Source organism: Carassius carassius, chromosome 10, assembly GCF_963082965.1.
Source record: "Carassius carassius chromosome 10, fCarCar2.1, whole genome shotgun sequence".
In the NCBI taxonomy this organism is placed as follows: domain Eukaryota; kingdom Metazoa; phylum Chordata; class Actinopteri; order Cypriniformes; family Cyprinidae; genus Carassius; species Carassius carassius.
Genome location: NC_081764.1, coordinates 9,693,503 through 9,707,274, shown reverse-complemented (window position 1 = coordinate 9,707,274; position 13,772 = coordinate 9,693,503). Strand labels below are relative to the sequence as shown.

Below are 13,772 nucleotides of genomic sequence, written 5' to 3'. Positions count from 1 at the left end.
TCACATGTTTTAGTGTAATTTAATATTTTGTGGAAACAACAGAGTTTATTTGAAAAAGTAAAGTTTTATAACATTATGAATGTCTGTCACTTTTGATAAATTTAAGTCATCTGTGGTGAATAAAAGTATTGATTTCTTTAAAACAAACAAAAAAATTCTTACTGACTTCTTACTTCTTACTGAAAGTTTTGAACCATAATATATAAGCACTCACATGTGCGGGCAGTCAGGGTAGCTGGTGAGGCGCTGTTACGGGGAAATAGTGGGTACAAATTGATCACATATTCTGTGTCTGACTTAAGACCAACCAAAGTCAGAGAAGTTGACTCTGCCCCCACAGACTGTTCCAGCACCTGTGCAGCAGGCTGACCTGTTAACCAATCAATCAGGAAAATCAATTAGCATAAATTATGAATTATGCTATGTACAAAAAAATGACTAACAATATTTTCAACTATGGCTTGCAGTGTGGAAATACTGTAAGTCAGTTGTGTGAGCATGCTGGTGCTTTCATGTAATATCAGAAATAAGAAAAATATATGTTTTCGTCAAATCTGGTTTAAATCATTGAGACAAATCCTTGATCGAATGAACTCGCTGAACTCATCCATCAGCATGGCTATTTATTTAGGTCATGACTCACTAAGCTGTAAGCTCAACATCAATGGACCTTTTTTTAAGAGACTGTGATAAAACATTTTTTAATTATTTTTAAGATTCAAATTTTTTAATTTAATGTACATTAATACTTTGTTATATGACCTTGACATATAACTGGCTATTTTAGATTGATAAAACCTCTTTTGGTTCCATGAATGGAACAACGGGGTTTGGGGGTTTGGAGGTTTGGTACAGCGGTAGCAGTTCATAACAACTCATACCAGCTAGCCAAACAAACACAGAATATATATGAGTCAGTTCATTTCATAGGACCATTTTAAATCACAGTTTCAGCATCTATTCTTTTGCATGGAACATTGGGCTCAGACAGGCAGGTTGAAACATCTTCCTCTAGCTTCAAAGACCTGATTTAAACATAGTGTCACACCTAATCTGACAGATCTGTTCTCTGCTAGCTCACACCTGGATACCAACTAGGTAAAGTAAACTGGCACTCCTTCAAGCAATTGACAAAAATACCTTTAGGAAACAACAACAACAACAAAACATTATCTCACATCCCCATCTTCCTTTTATCAAACTGCTAAAATCATTAGTTAGTGGTACTTGTAAAAGGCCATAATCACTATTACTATTGCTCACACTAAGAATTAAGGGTTTGTTCAAATTCCTCAACCTTTGTATTACAGTGGACTGTTTGTGCAACAGACATGAATGTCTAATCATGTGGCTTTTTGATGAGACATGTATGTGCTATTACTTCTCTGAACAATCAGATGTTTAATTTTCACTTTAGCAACCACTCAGAATTGTGACGGCAAATTCTGAACATCTCCTTTAGAAAAATAATAAAAAATACTATATATTACAATACTGATTGAGCCAGTTATCCTTTTCTTCTTTATCTCTTACATATCCTCTAGAATCTCTTTCACTGTATACAATTATGGTATTTACCATTCAAAGAATAAAAACATTACTGATAAATGCAATAAACTTATGGATTAGTATCCATATGGAACTGTGCCTCACCTGCAGGTCCATAGGTGATTCTGTAACCCTGTACTTGATCATCTGGAGTGTCCCAGCCCAAAGCCAGAGTAAAAAACCCTGCCTGAATCAGTCGCAGTGTAGTCACACCCCTAAGAGTCTCTAGAGGGTAGTTTGGGGTAAGAGAGAGATTTTTTAAGTGATGCTGAATTAGAAGACACATATTTCTGTCGTGTGCAGTTCTCACTTGTTCGGGCCTTGCCAGACACTGACTCTCCCAAGCTGTTTGGGTATTGAGCAATAACGGTGATTAGGTAGTCTGTGCCCGAGCGCAGCTCTCGTGCAGTGTAGTTCTGCTGTTTGCTTGGTATTGTTTCCTGTAGTTAAAACATAAAATTCAGTGGAGACCATTATGCTATACTTTGTGTAATCCAATGCTGTTGTTATTTTTAAACTAAAACTAAAATTATGAAAATAATTTTGAGTAATAGAAATAAAGTTGAAGTAAAATAAAATCTAAATATTAAATGGAAACATTCAAGATTAAAAATGTTGCATTGGCAACTACCGGTAACTAAAATGAGCTGACAAAGACCTTCAACTGGAATAAAACTATTAAAGAAAACAATTTAAAAAGACAAAGCACATAATTAGCAAAAAAAAAAAAACTTTTTCGTAACCCCTTAAAATATACAAAAATGTTTCAATACAAAACTAATCATAAATACATTGAGTTAAATGAAAAACAATTGAGAAGCAATAGTCTCCTTCTTCATCTAAGTAATTCAGATAACATAATCACTCTCATCTGTCTCAAATCCCACCAATATTTGTAACTAACTGAGGCAAAAGTTTACATTTACATTTAACTTAATTTAGCAGATGCTTTTATCAAGGATGCAAACTCATCATGTGTGAAAAAGGTGAGAAAGACACGCAATTTAAACACTTACAAAATATTTTAAACCCTTTATTATTTTTTAACTCTACAGTTGTGAAGTAAAATTCGCTTTAAAGATTCACTTTTCATTCATGGAGATGACATAAAAAATTTGACAAAAACCTGGTGGAAAAATTCACTCATCAGCTCAGTTGCCATTTCAACTCCTTAGTTTTCATGTCTTGATTTTGAATTTATTATAAAATTACTATTATAACAACTTTTAGTACTGTACTGAAGTAGCATAACAAGTACAATTAAATAATAATTAGGGCTGTCACTTTTGAGAAAAATCGAATTCGAACGGATATCGACTATAATGCAATGTATTGAAATATATTCGAATATCTAAAGCCCCCCACCCCCCATTCAATCGCAAATGTATTAACAGTGAGTCATAAACAGGACTGTCTGGATTATTATTTTTTTACTTAATGTTTGAAACAGCAGGTTATCAACTTGTATGAATATCAACTTATATGAAGTGCCACTATGCATATCCCACAACATTAGGCTAAATGAAAAAAGAAAAAAAACAGATTAAGAACAGGCACAAACAATAACGTGACAACTTAAACAGCAGCAGGAGTAAGGCATATAGCCCAATTCATTTCTTAATATTGTTTGGAAGAAACACCAGTCTATCAACTTGATCTGGATCAAGTGCAGCTCTCTTTTTATTTACAATGTTCCCCACGGTTGAGAAGTTACACACATTCGGAGCGCACGTGCCTGGCTACTAGCTCTTATTCGCTTGATTTGGTCATGGGCCTACGCTACAATACATCTAGAGTGCCCTCTACTGGATAAGATGGCAAAGAATAAAATAAAAAACAAATGGTCTAAGACTGTAAAAAATGCGCTACACATGATATTTCACGTCATGTTCGAATGCATATTTAAACATCGAATAAAAAGTGACAGCCCTAATAATAATGCATTAAATATTTAGAAATATGTTTAGATTTAACTGAAAAATTATTTAATTTTGTTTTGCCTTAAAAAGGACACATCAGAAAGAGTGTTGTAAAGTTTTGTCTTTAACCGTAGAAGCTGCTATATATATTTAGTCAACACAGACTTGTTGCTGTTGTAGTTTTGTACTTTGAATTTACTCTGAATCTCTTAATCCAGTTTTATTTTTGCATCGCCTTGTCAGATTCATTCCACCCAGTATTACAGTTATCACTGTCAATCATAAAAATGACTGGCGAAAACTATTCAGCGGATTCACTCATGTAATTTTTTGCACTTGCATTTGTCACTCCTGAAACAGTATACATGGACGTTCTGTCCTTTTAGACAAACAAAACTTTTCTTCAAATTGTCAATGGATTATATAGAGCAACTGACCAAGCTTACTTACTCTTACGAAAACTCCTGATATAATCAATGAATAACTATGTGACGAGTGGGGCGGGGCCGAGGGACATGGGAGCGAGGCCGGGGGAGTGATTGGAGATGAACTACACCTGTTCGTCCCACCGGTCTCGAGGCCCATGGAGGAGATGGAAGGATATAAAACTGGAGCGACGACAGTGAAGGACGAGAGAGGACCAGGCCTGGGCTTTTAGTTGTGTTGTGGTTTTTATTTTATGCGCACCAGTGTCGTGAGGGGCTGGTGCGCTGTTTTGTGTTTATTTTGTTATTAAAATGTTTTTGATTGTCCGCCGGTTCCCGCCTCCTTCTTCCGGGCTTCGGCACCACTGTAACGATATCAACCTTCATATTCATCCGGAAGAAGGAGGCGGGAACCGGCGGACAATCAAAAACATTTTAATAACAAAATAAACACAAAACAGCGCACCAGCCCCTCACGGACGACTGGTGCGCATAAAATAAAAACCACAACACAACTAAAAGCCCAGGCCTGGTCCTCTCTCGTCCTTCACTGTCGTCGCTCCAGTTTTATATCCTTCCATCTCCTCCATGGGCCTCGAGACCAGTGGGACGAACAGGTGTAGTTCATCTCCAATCACTCCCCCGGCCTCGCTCCCATGTCCCTCGGCCCCGCCCCACTCGTCACAAACTAATTATCTACTAGTTAACTAAATAACTTAGCATAAACTAACAATTAATTTTTAATTACACCATGTTTATGTTTTTTCTCTCTCTCGTTACAATAGGTAGATCTGTGAGTATGTAGAACTCTGTAAACTTAACTTAAAAATTAGCTCAGAGTGGATTCTGACTAACCTACAGTTAACACCTCTGATTGGCCATTGCTTTCAACATCGAAGCCTGTGATTGGCTGCAACACTCAACGGTGCAAACACACATTGTAAATAAACTTATGTTTTTTTAATACGAAACCAGAGTGTGCAAGCAAAAACACATAGGAGAATTTAAAAACGGTTGACTATAAGTGGGTACAGAATTGAATTAGTACTAATGGTACTGTAAAAAGACCCATCCTCCCCCCATAAAAGATCTCATCAGATCTATATGAATCTCATAGGTGTCCTATTTTGATCTCAAAAAGGTGAGTTCTCACCAAAAGTTGAGGAGTTTGCATTTATGCTTTATCCAAAGCAATTTACTAATCAAAAACATAAGCAATTTATCACAGAGCCAACAATATTCATAGTATACAATTACAGGTTTATTAAGTGGCTAGATTAAGAACAGAAGGTAATGTTTTTGAGTCTTCCTCAGGTTTTATCACTTAAATCATTTGTATCCCATTTACCCGTTTATCCCATTCCCCATTTAGTCTGCAAAAAAGCAATAGTCATTTATGTTGAATATTCTTTTCACCTGTCGAAGCTCTGCTGTGATTGGCTGACCCAGGCCAGATAGGGGCCTATACTGAACCACATAGCCACTTACAGGCCCTCCAGCAGATGTCCATCGAAAACTCAGTAAATTGGTGGTCTCACCTGAAAACTGCAAGTCTGATGGACCACTATAGGCCTCTAATGGAGAAACAGTAACACAAATCAATTATTTGAATTTAGCAGGATCAATTAAACACACTTTAAAAAAGAAAAAAAAATAGGCTCATTTTCCAACTCCCCTAGAGTTAAATAGTTGAGTTTTACCGTTTTCGAATCCATTCAGCCGAGATCCGGATCTGGCGGTAGCACTTTTAGCTTAGCTTAACATAGATCGGATTATACCATTAGCATCTTGCTCAAAAATGACCAAATTCATGCTGTGTAATATCATTGCACCTGCTGCACCGATGGTATGGCAGCAAAGTTCCTTGATTATTACACCAGAATGAAAGTATATTTCCTAGCCATATCAGCCTAGAAAATCGCAACTTTTCATTTTCCATCGGTCTTAGAACACGATGTAACTACAGAAGAGTCCAGTTTTAAATAGGAAAAATATAGAAACTGTTTGGTCATTTTTGAGCGAGATGCTAACTTTCTAATCAGATTAAATGATCTATGCTGAGCTAAGCTAAAAAAGTGCTACCACCAGACCCGGAGATTGGCTGAATGGAAATATTTTTCAAAAAAAGTGGAGTGTTCCTTTAAAGCATTTAAATATAAAAGTTCTAAGTGAAAAATAAAATTTTAATAAAACTTCAAATATAATGATATTCTTGAATTTAATTGCATTGAGCGTCTACTGTACGTCAGGCTATATATGCCGCCCTTAGTCACAATGCGAAGGCTGAGGTTCCTTTCTTCACAGATGTTTAATGCACTCATCGATATAGATGCCAAACATAGACAGCGACATCAACATCAACACCGTAGAACTGAGTAAAAAGGACAAAATATACAACAAACACCAGTCACACATTCAGTTACATGTAAAACACACATCACATTAAACTCGTAAATAAACAGAAAATACCTCCACATACCACTTTTGCCTGCTTGTGTGCTAAGAGGATTATATCTTGGAAGATTCTTGATCAGATGACTTACGATTATACAGAAAAACACCTTTTAATTTTGCGATGATTAATTACATCGTTCCATCTCTTCATGTGGATGACAAAACAGGAAGTGACATACAAAAGCATGTTGGGAATAAAATAAAATAAAATCAAGAAACTCTTCGAAATATTCAATCTTGCTCAAATAAACAACAGTTGACTAAAGAAATCACAATAAACATGAAAAAATAAACTAAATATAAAATTATACAAACTGAACTAATCAAAAGTAGATTAAGTAAATTAGTGCTGAAGTACACAAGCGCCATCTAGAGGAAATATACATCAACTCCCTTTGTGACAGAAAATAGAAACTTTGAGGCAGCAATTACACTCCCACCATCACGCTATGTGTGATTCCTAATAGTAATTATGAATACTCAAGTAACACATGATGAACTTAACATTCAAAGGGGTATTTTGTACACGTTAAGTATACACCCATCAAACGTAACCCTTTAATCAGCTTCAAGTAATAACACTGTTTTGTGTATGGGTCTTTCTAGATAAACTAACTTGCTTGTGCGTGCAACTTTGCTATCCAGTGTTTCATTACTAACAAGTAGTTTAAGTCTTCTCACCCTACCATCAGCTCCTGGAAACACTTCTATCACTTTGGCAAGTTTCCACTGATTTCTTGGTGCCAAGTCATCTTGGAGCAGAACAATATAATTTATCTTAGTGTTTCTCCTGCTCTTGTTCCACTTACTTCTCTGCTGCAAATTCAACAGATATTCCTTTCTCCACCTGGTCCAAAACTTAGTCGCCAGATACTGAACTCTTTTCCATCTCTTCTGAAGATAGAGATCCTCCCTTACAAACTCTCCAGGAGGTGGTGCAATGATAGTGGACTTCATTGTTAGTATATTATTCGGCGTCAATGGTTATGGTCCCACAGGGTCATTGAGGTGTTCTGAGGTCAATGGTCGACTATTTACAATCGCCATTACTTCATACATGAATGTTTTTAAGGTAGAAGTGTCCAGTCTTTCTGCAGACTGGTCTAGAACGGATGTCAGAACACTCCTTACAGTCCGGATCTGTCTCTCCCAGACACCACCCATGTGACTGGAAGCAGGCGGGTTCATAACGAAGGTACAGCCTAACTCTTTCACACGCTCTCGGTCCATTCCCTTCATCAAATCTAGGAACTCTCCCTTTACACCGATAAAGTTGGTACCTTGATCACTATGCAGCTGACTTACATTGCCACGTATCACAATGAAACATCGCAGTGCATTAAGAAAAGCATCAGTGCTAAGATCATCTAGCACCTCAAGATGAACAGCTCGTGAGCACATGCAAGTGAACTAGAGTCCGTATCTCTTCAACTCTCTTCTTCCCACTTTAATATAGAATGGTTGTCACTGTTGGTAAACTGTGATCTCTGGGTTTTACACTTTGTGGTGAAGTCTGTGTGTTTCGCGTCTGCACTGATTAGTTTGTGGGCGTCTCCGTTAATTGTCATCAGCAGCAGCTGTCACTCATTACACACTCCCTATATATTGGCTTGTCTCATGTCTTGTGTTTGTGAGAACGTTGTTTCATGTCTGATCTCTGTCTCTTGCTTCTGTGTTGTTTGCGTTGGATGTCCGTGTCTTCCCCCGGAACCTCATCCACTCTCCCCACTTCCACAAAGCATCACGACTTACCTTCGGCTCAATTCCCCGCAGTTCCTGTGCCATCCTCTCCTGCTGCCTTCTCACTGTCACCATCCGGATTCCTCACCGCCGTCTTGGATTGTCGTCTTCCCAGCATCGTGTTGTATCCTTGTTTGTCTGTTTCATATTCATTAAACTGTTTTACTCTCACTTGTTTCCAGCTCCTCCTTCACCCAGTCGTCACAATGGTCCGAAGCAGTCCATGCCACTATAAAACAAATGGAGGAGTAGCTTCCATCCTTTCTAGTGGCAGGTCAGCCATCCTTTGCTCCTGAATGCATTTCCTTAGCTTCCTACACTTAATACATTTGTAGATGTGAGATGACACTTCACTACTGCATCCCAGAATCCAAATACCATTGGAGCGGATTTCATTAATAGTCATGCCACGACCTTGATGTTGCACCTTCTCATGGAAGTGTTTTAGGAGTAGACGAGATACATGATGACCCTTAGGAAGAATGGCCGGATGCTTGACATGAGGGTGATGCTCAGCCTGAGTCAGTCTTCCTCCCACTCGTAAGATATCATGATCATTAATAAATGGACTTAACTTGTGCAGCTTATTGAACTGACCTGAATTAACTTCCTTCCTTTTTCTTAGAGATTTGATTTAATCTCTGAACACTTCTTTTTGGACTGTACAAATAATGAATTGCTCAGCATCCTTTCTTTCTTCAAGTGTTGTGGCTTCACTGGATCTTTCTACTAAACCATTTACACTCCTTGCACAAAGTTTGAGTCTCGCTACAGCCTTCACTGCCCTCTTCCAATCTGAAAACTTCTGCAGTTGATCTGACAGAGACCACTTTTCCTTTGCCTTGGTGTAAGAACCTGTACCTTTTTGAGTTCTGGGTCTTCCTCATCAACTTCTCCCACTGTAATGTCCTCCTTAGGAATTTCTCTTTGCCATAAGAAACTTGGACCAGTAAACCAGTTCGATCCCATGAGTTCCTTTACGGTGAACCCCCAAGAGGCGTGGTCAGCTGGGTTTTGATCTGAAGCAACGTATCTCCATTGACTAGGCTCAGTGCTTGTCCTGACCTGCTGAATTCGGTTGGCTACAAATACATGAAACCGTCGTGCATCATTGTTAATATAACCAAGAATAACCTTGGAGTCGGTCCAGTAGTATTCATGAATGCCATCCAAATCTAGCTCTCTTTTGATCAGATTGCCAGTTCTTGTAGCGACCACAGCAGCTGAGAGCTCCAGTCTGAGAATTGTTGTTACTTTTGTTGGGGCAACCCTAGCTTTACCCATAACAAGAGTGCAATAGACTTCTCCAGACTTAGTCACAGATCTGAGGTATGAACATACTCCATAGCCGGACACACTGGCATCCGAGAAATGGTGTAGCTCATATTGCTGAACATCCTTGTATTTTAATGGCACATAACAGCGTGGTATCTTTACTGAAGACAGGTTATGGAGGTCTCGCAGCCATGCTTCCCAATGCGGCTTGAGGTCATCAGGAAGTGGTTCATCCCAGCCTGTCTTTACACATCCTTTGTATGATTCTTTTTCCAACTAAAATGAAGGGAGCGACGAATCCAAGAGGATCAAAAATGAAAGCAACTGTAGACAGCACACCTCTTCTGGTGAAAGGATTTTCATTTACTAGTACTCTGAAATGGAACTCATCTGAAGCTATGCACCAATGGACTCCGAGCGCCCTTTCTATTTTCGGTTCTCCTAGGGCCAAGTCAAAGTCAGTTGCAATTTCAGTACATTCCTCCTTTGGAATTGTGGCAGTTACCTTCTTGCTGTTGGTGATGAATTTGTGCAAGTGCGGCTTCCCGGTATTGCAGAGATCCCTGGCTTCTTTTTACAAGCAGGATTGCCTCTGCTTCAGTGTCCACACTTGCTAAGCCATCGTCAACATAAAAATTACGTTGTATAAACTTCACTGTGGCTTGATTAAACTTGCCTTCACCTTGTGAGGCGAGGTACTTGAGCCCGAAGTTTGCACATCCAGGCGAGGAGGCAGCTCCAAACAAGTGGACCTTCATGCGAAAAACTGATGGTGGTGCTTCCATGTTGCCTTCTTCCCACCACAAGAACCTGAGGTAGTCCCGATCCTTTGGGACAACATAAAACTGATGGAACATACGTTCCACATCACACATGATGGCTACTTGCCCTTTCCGGAAACGACACAAGACCCCAACAAGGGTATTTGTGAGGTCAGGTCCAGTCAGTAGACGGTCATTCAGAGAAGTATTCTGAAATCTTGCAGAGCAATAAAAGACAATGCAAATCTTGCCTGGCTTTTGCGGGTTGTAAACCCCATGGTGAGGGATATATCATGCTGGTTGATTGCTTAACTCCATCTCTGGGACCTTTTCAGCATCGCCTCTTTCTATTATGTCCTTCATAAAAGCCAGGTGGTCCTTGTGGTACTGCTTATTCATCTTTAAATGCTTCTTTAAGGATTTAAGTCAATGCTCTGCACACGCTTTGCTGTTTGGCAAGTCCGGTCTCTCGCCCTTAAACGGCAATGGCATTAGATAGTGCCCATCTTGCATTAGTTTAATGCCTTCGTTTAACTTTGCCAAAAACCTTAGGTCTTCTTGTGACGCAGAGACTTCCTCATTATTCCTTTCAACAAAGTCAGACTCAAAAACCTTAAGTATCTCTGCTGGAGTGATCATCTCCTTAACCTTGTTCCTGTTTACGAAGCAGAGTTCAGACTTGAGCTTGTGAGATGGTTCACCAGCTGATAGAACTTGCTTCAGTATAATCCTATGACTCAACCCTATTTCATCTTCATAATCACCAATGTACTGGTTGTACCCTATCTTCCTTGTGCAAATGGCTGGTCGTCATCACCACTGAGAACATCTCTGGGAAGTAAGGCTTGAGGACAGTTATAGCCTATTAACAGACCTACTTCACAATCAAGTGCAGGAGCCATTTCATCTGCTAGATGTTCTAGATGAGGCCAGTTCTTTGCAGTTTCACATGTGGGAATATGAGATCTATTGACAGGTATGTAGTCTCTAGTGTAGGTCATCGGAAGTTGGATTTTCACTTCAGACTTGATGCCTCTTACTTGTAGTCCATTCAATTTGTGACTGGACACAACCTTTGTCTTGGAAGTTATTGTAGAAATCTTGAGTTTGACTGGATCCTTTTTAATATCAAGTGTCTCAGCTAAATCCTTTAGAATGAAAGTGGTGTCACTTTGGGTATCAAGTAAGGTGTACACTAAAATCTCCTTCCTTAGTTCAGCTGTATTTGAAACACATACTGGAACAATGGATGAAGTATAAGTGCCATTATTTTCTTGAACCACTCTGTTTGAAGTCACAGGCATAGACACTTGTATCCTCTGTGATTTAGTTGTTCTGTCTGCAGAGACTTGATTAGCCCTTGACTGAGTCTAACTCTTTGTCCTGGGTCTTTATGTACCCGATCCTGATGTAAGCACATTGGATGAAACTTCTCACATTTTTCACACATACTCCTAAAGGTGCAGCCTTTAGAGTTATGACCAGCCAAAGCACAATTTCTCAGACTGTACAAACTTCAGTCTTTCTTCAACTGGTCTTTCCATAATCTTGCGACACTTATGAAGAGTGTGGCCATGTCTCTTATAAAAGACACACGTGATGCTAGTCTTTTCACTGGTGCTAGTAGTGAATGTCTTAGCACTTGAGTTGCGATTTCGTTGAAACTTGGAGTGATCTTGATCAGGTTGCTTGAATCTCTATTGCTCTACTGGCTTTATTGCTTGCAGTGAAGTGATAGGATTGCATGCAATTCTAGCTTCCTTGTTAAGAATTTCAACGAAGTATTTAAAATCAGGGAATCTTTTATATTCATCTTGGAATTTAGTGACTGCTCTATTCCACCGTGAACTCAACCACTCTGGCAATTTAGCTGATATCCTTTGATTTTCAACGCAGTCATTCAGAGCTTGTAAACCTTGAACATAAGGCATGGCTGATTCAACGCTGCTCAAAGAATCTACAAATTCCTGGAGGTCCTTGCTATCCTTGTTAGCAATTTTGTGCCATGACTGTATTTTGTCGCGGTATGACTTGCCAACTACAAATGGATGGCCAAACCTGTCTTCAAGTATGTTCCAGGCAGCCGTGTAAGCTGCTTCTGTTCCAACCAGAAAGTGTCCTTCAATAGCTTTCTTGGCTGGACCACTTACATACTTGCGTAGAAAGAAGAGCTTTTCTTGGGCTGGTAAGTTCTTGCGATCAATTAACGTCTGAAAAGACAGTTTCCAATCATTATACTTCATAGGTTCCCCTGAGAAAACAGCAGGTTCTGGAATTGGAATCCTATTGGCTGTAATAGCTTCAGCAAGTGCCTTCACAAGGTCATTAGAGGCTTCATTGGGAGAAGCTAATGCATCTGACTGAGATACATGAGCTTGAATGACTGGAAACCTTTGAGGAGAATAAGAGTGTTGGTTTGGTTGAGAGAGATAGTCTTGTTTTTGTTGAAGAGGAACAGAACGCATTTTTTCCTCATCCTCTTCAGTGCTTTCAGTATAAACTTGTAGCCTTGCTTGTGCTGCATTATGTCTTTTTAATTCTTCCAATCGTTCTACTTCCTTTTTCTTCTCTTCCAACTTTATTTTTCTGACATTACTTTCTGAGATAAATTGGGCCCTTTTTCTTGCATTCTCTGCTTCCATTTCCCTTTCTTGAGCTTCTCTCTCGGCCGCTAACCTTTTATCCTCTGCCTCAAGTTTCCTGATTTCCTCTTCATATTGATGCTGTGTCTTCATTATTTTAATCACCTCATTTGTAGCTGCTACTTCAGCCGCTGCTTCTTGTCTTTTCTGCAAGGAATCATGGGAAGACTGACTGGACATCTTAGAAACAGACTTTGACTTAGTGGAAGTTGCAGAGATGATGCTGGACACAGTGGCTTCAAACACTGAATCTAAATCAGGCCAGGGTATGTCCTCAGGATCTCCACAAAGAAAATGTTTTGTCTTTTTTAGTTGCTGTGCTAGTAATGGCAAGACAAGTGTAATTTTTTCTCTGAATTTCTGTCTCGGGGCTTGTGAGGCTTCTTATGTCACCATAAATATGGTCAACCTCAGACTGAATGACATTAATGGTTCTCACAACCTAAGAAATCAAATCTGCATCATCATTGTTCTTCATGGCTCTTTTCAACCCATTGATGTGATACTTCCATCTTCTATACTTCTGTTCAAAGCTTCTTTTCAGATTGTTCAGTCTAGAGTCCTTAAAGTTTCTTAATAAGCAAGCCGATATTAGGAAAATGTCTAACTTTATTTTGGAATGAACATGATGGAAATACCAGTGCAATTGAAACTTTAGCCCAGTTCACAAGACTTTGTGCTGCTTCCAAGTCACTAACTAGTGCTTGCTTGTTCAGCCTTTACTTGCCCACTGGTTTCTTCAGACAGTCAATTGCAATCTTTGAATCTTTCCCTTATCCAATATGCAGCGCCTCTTGCTGGCCGACTTTCTCATTCAGCTTTACCATCTGATGATCTAGGCCTTCACCGATGCAGTGAAGTGTTCTACTATGCCGCCCTTAAGGCGGGCGTACCCGGTGCGAATTCGGATGGTCGGAAGACCGTATGTCCACGCACATGGCACGAGTGAGTTCGTACGGACGAGATGATATACGACACGATTTTAAAACCTGCGAATTCCAGAAGCAA

General features: G+C 39.3%; 1 protein-coding gene across 1 annotated transcript in view; it reads right to left on the bottom strand.

Annotated features, from left to right (window-relative positions):
* Positions 1-13,772, bottom strand: part of LOC132152286 (collagen alpha-1(VII) chain-like) — an 81,908-nt gene that overhangs the window by 55,180 nt on the left and 12,956 nt on the right. The window contains exons 7-10 of the mRNA XM_059561088.1: positions 5,309-5,466; positions 1,859-1,988; positions 1,654-1,773; positions 215-370 (exon numbers count right to left, since the gene is read on the bottom strand). Of these exons, the coding sequence (XP_059417071.1) occupies positions 215-370; positions 1,654-1,773; positions 1,859-1,988; positions 5,309-5,466 (564 nt within the window). The remainder of the gene's footprint in view (positions 1-214; positions 371-1,653; positions 1,774-1,858; positions 1,989-5,308; positions 5,467-13,772) is intronic.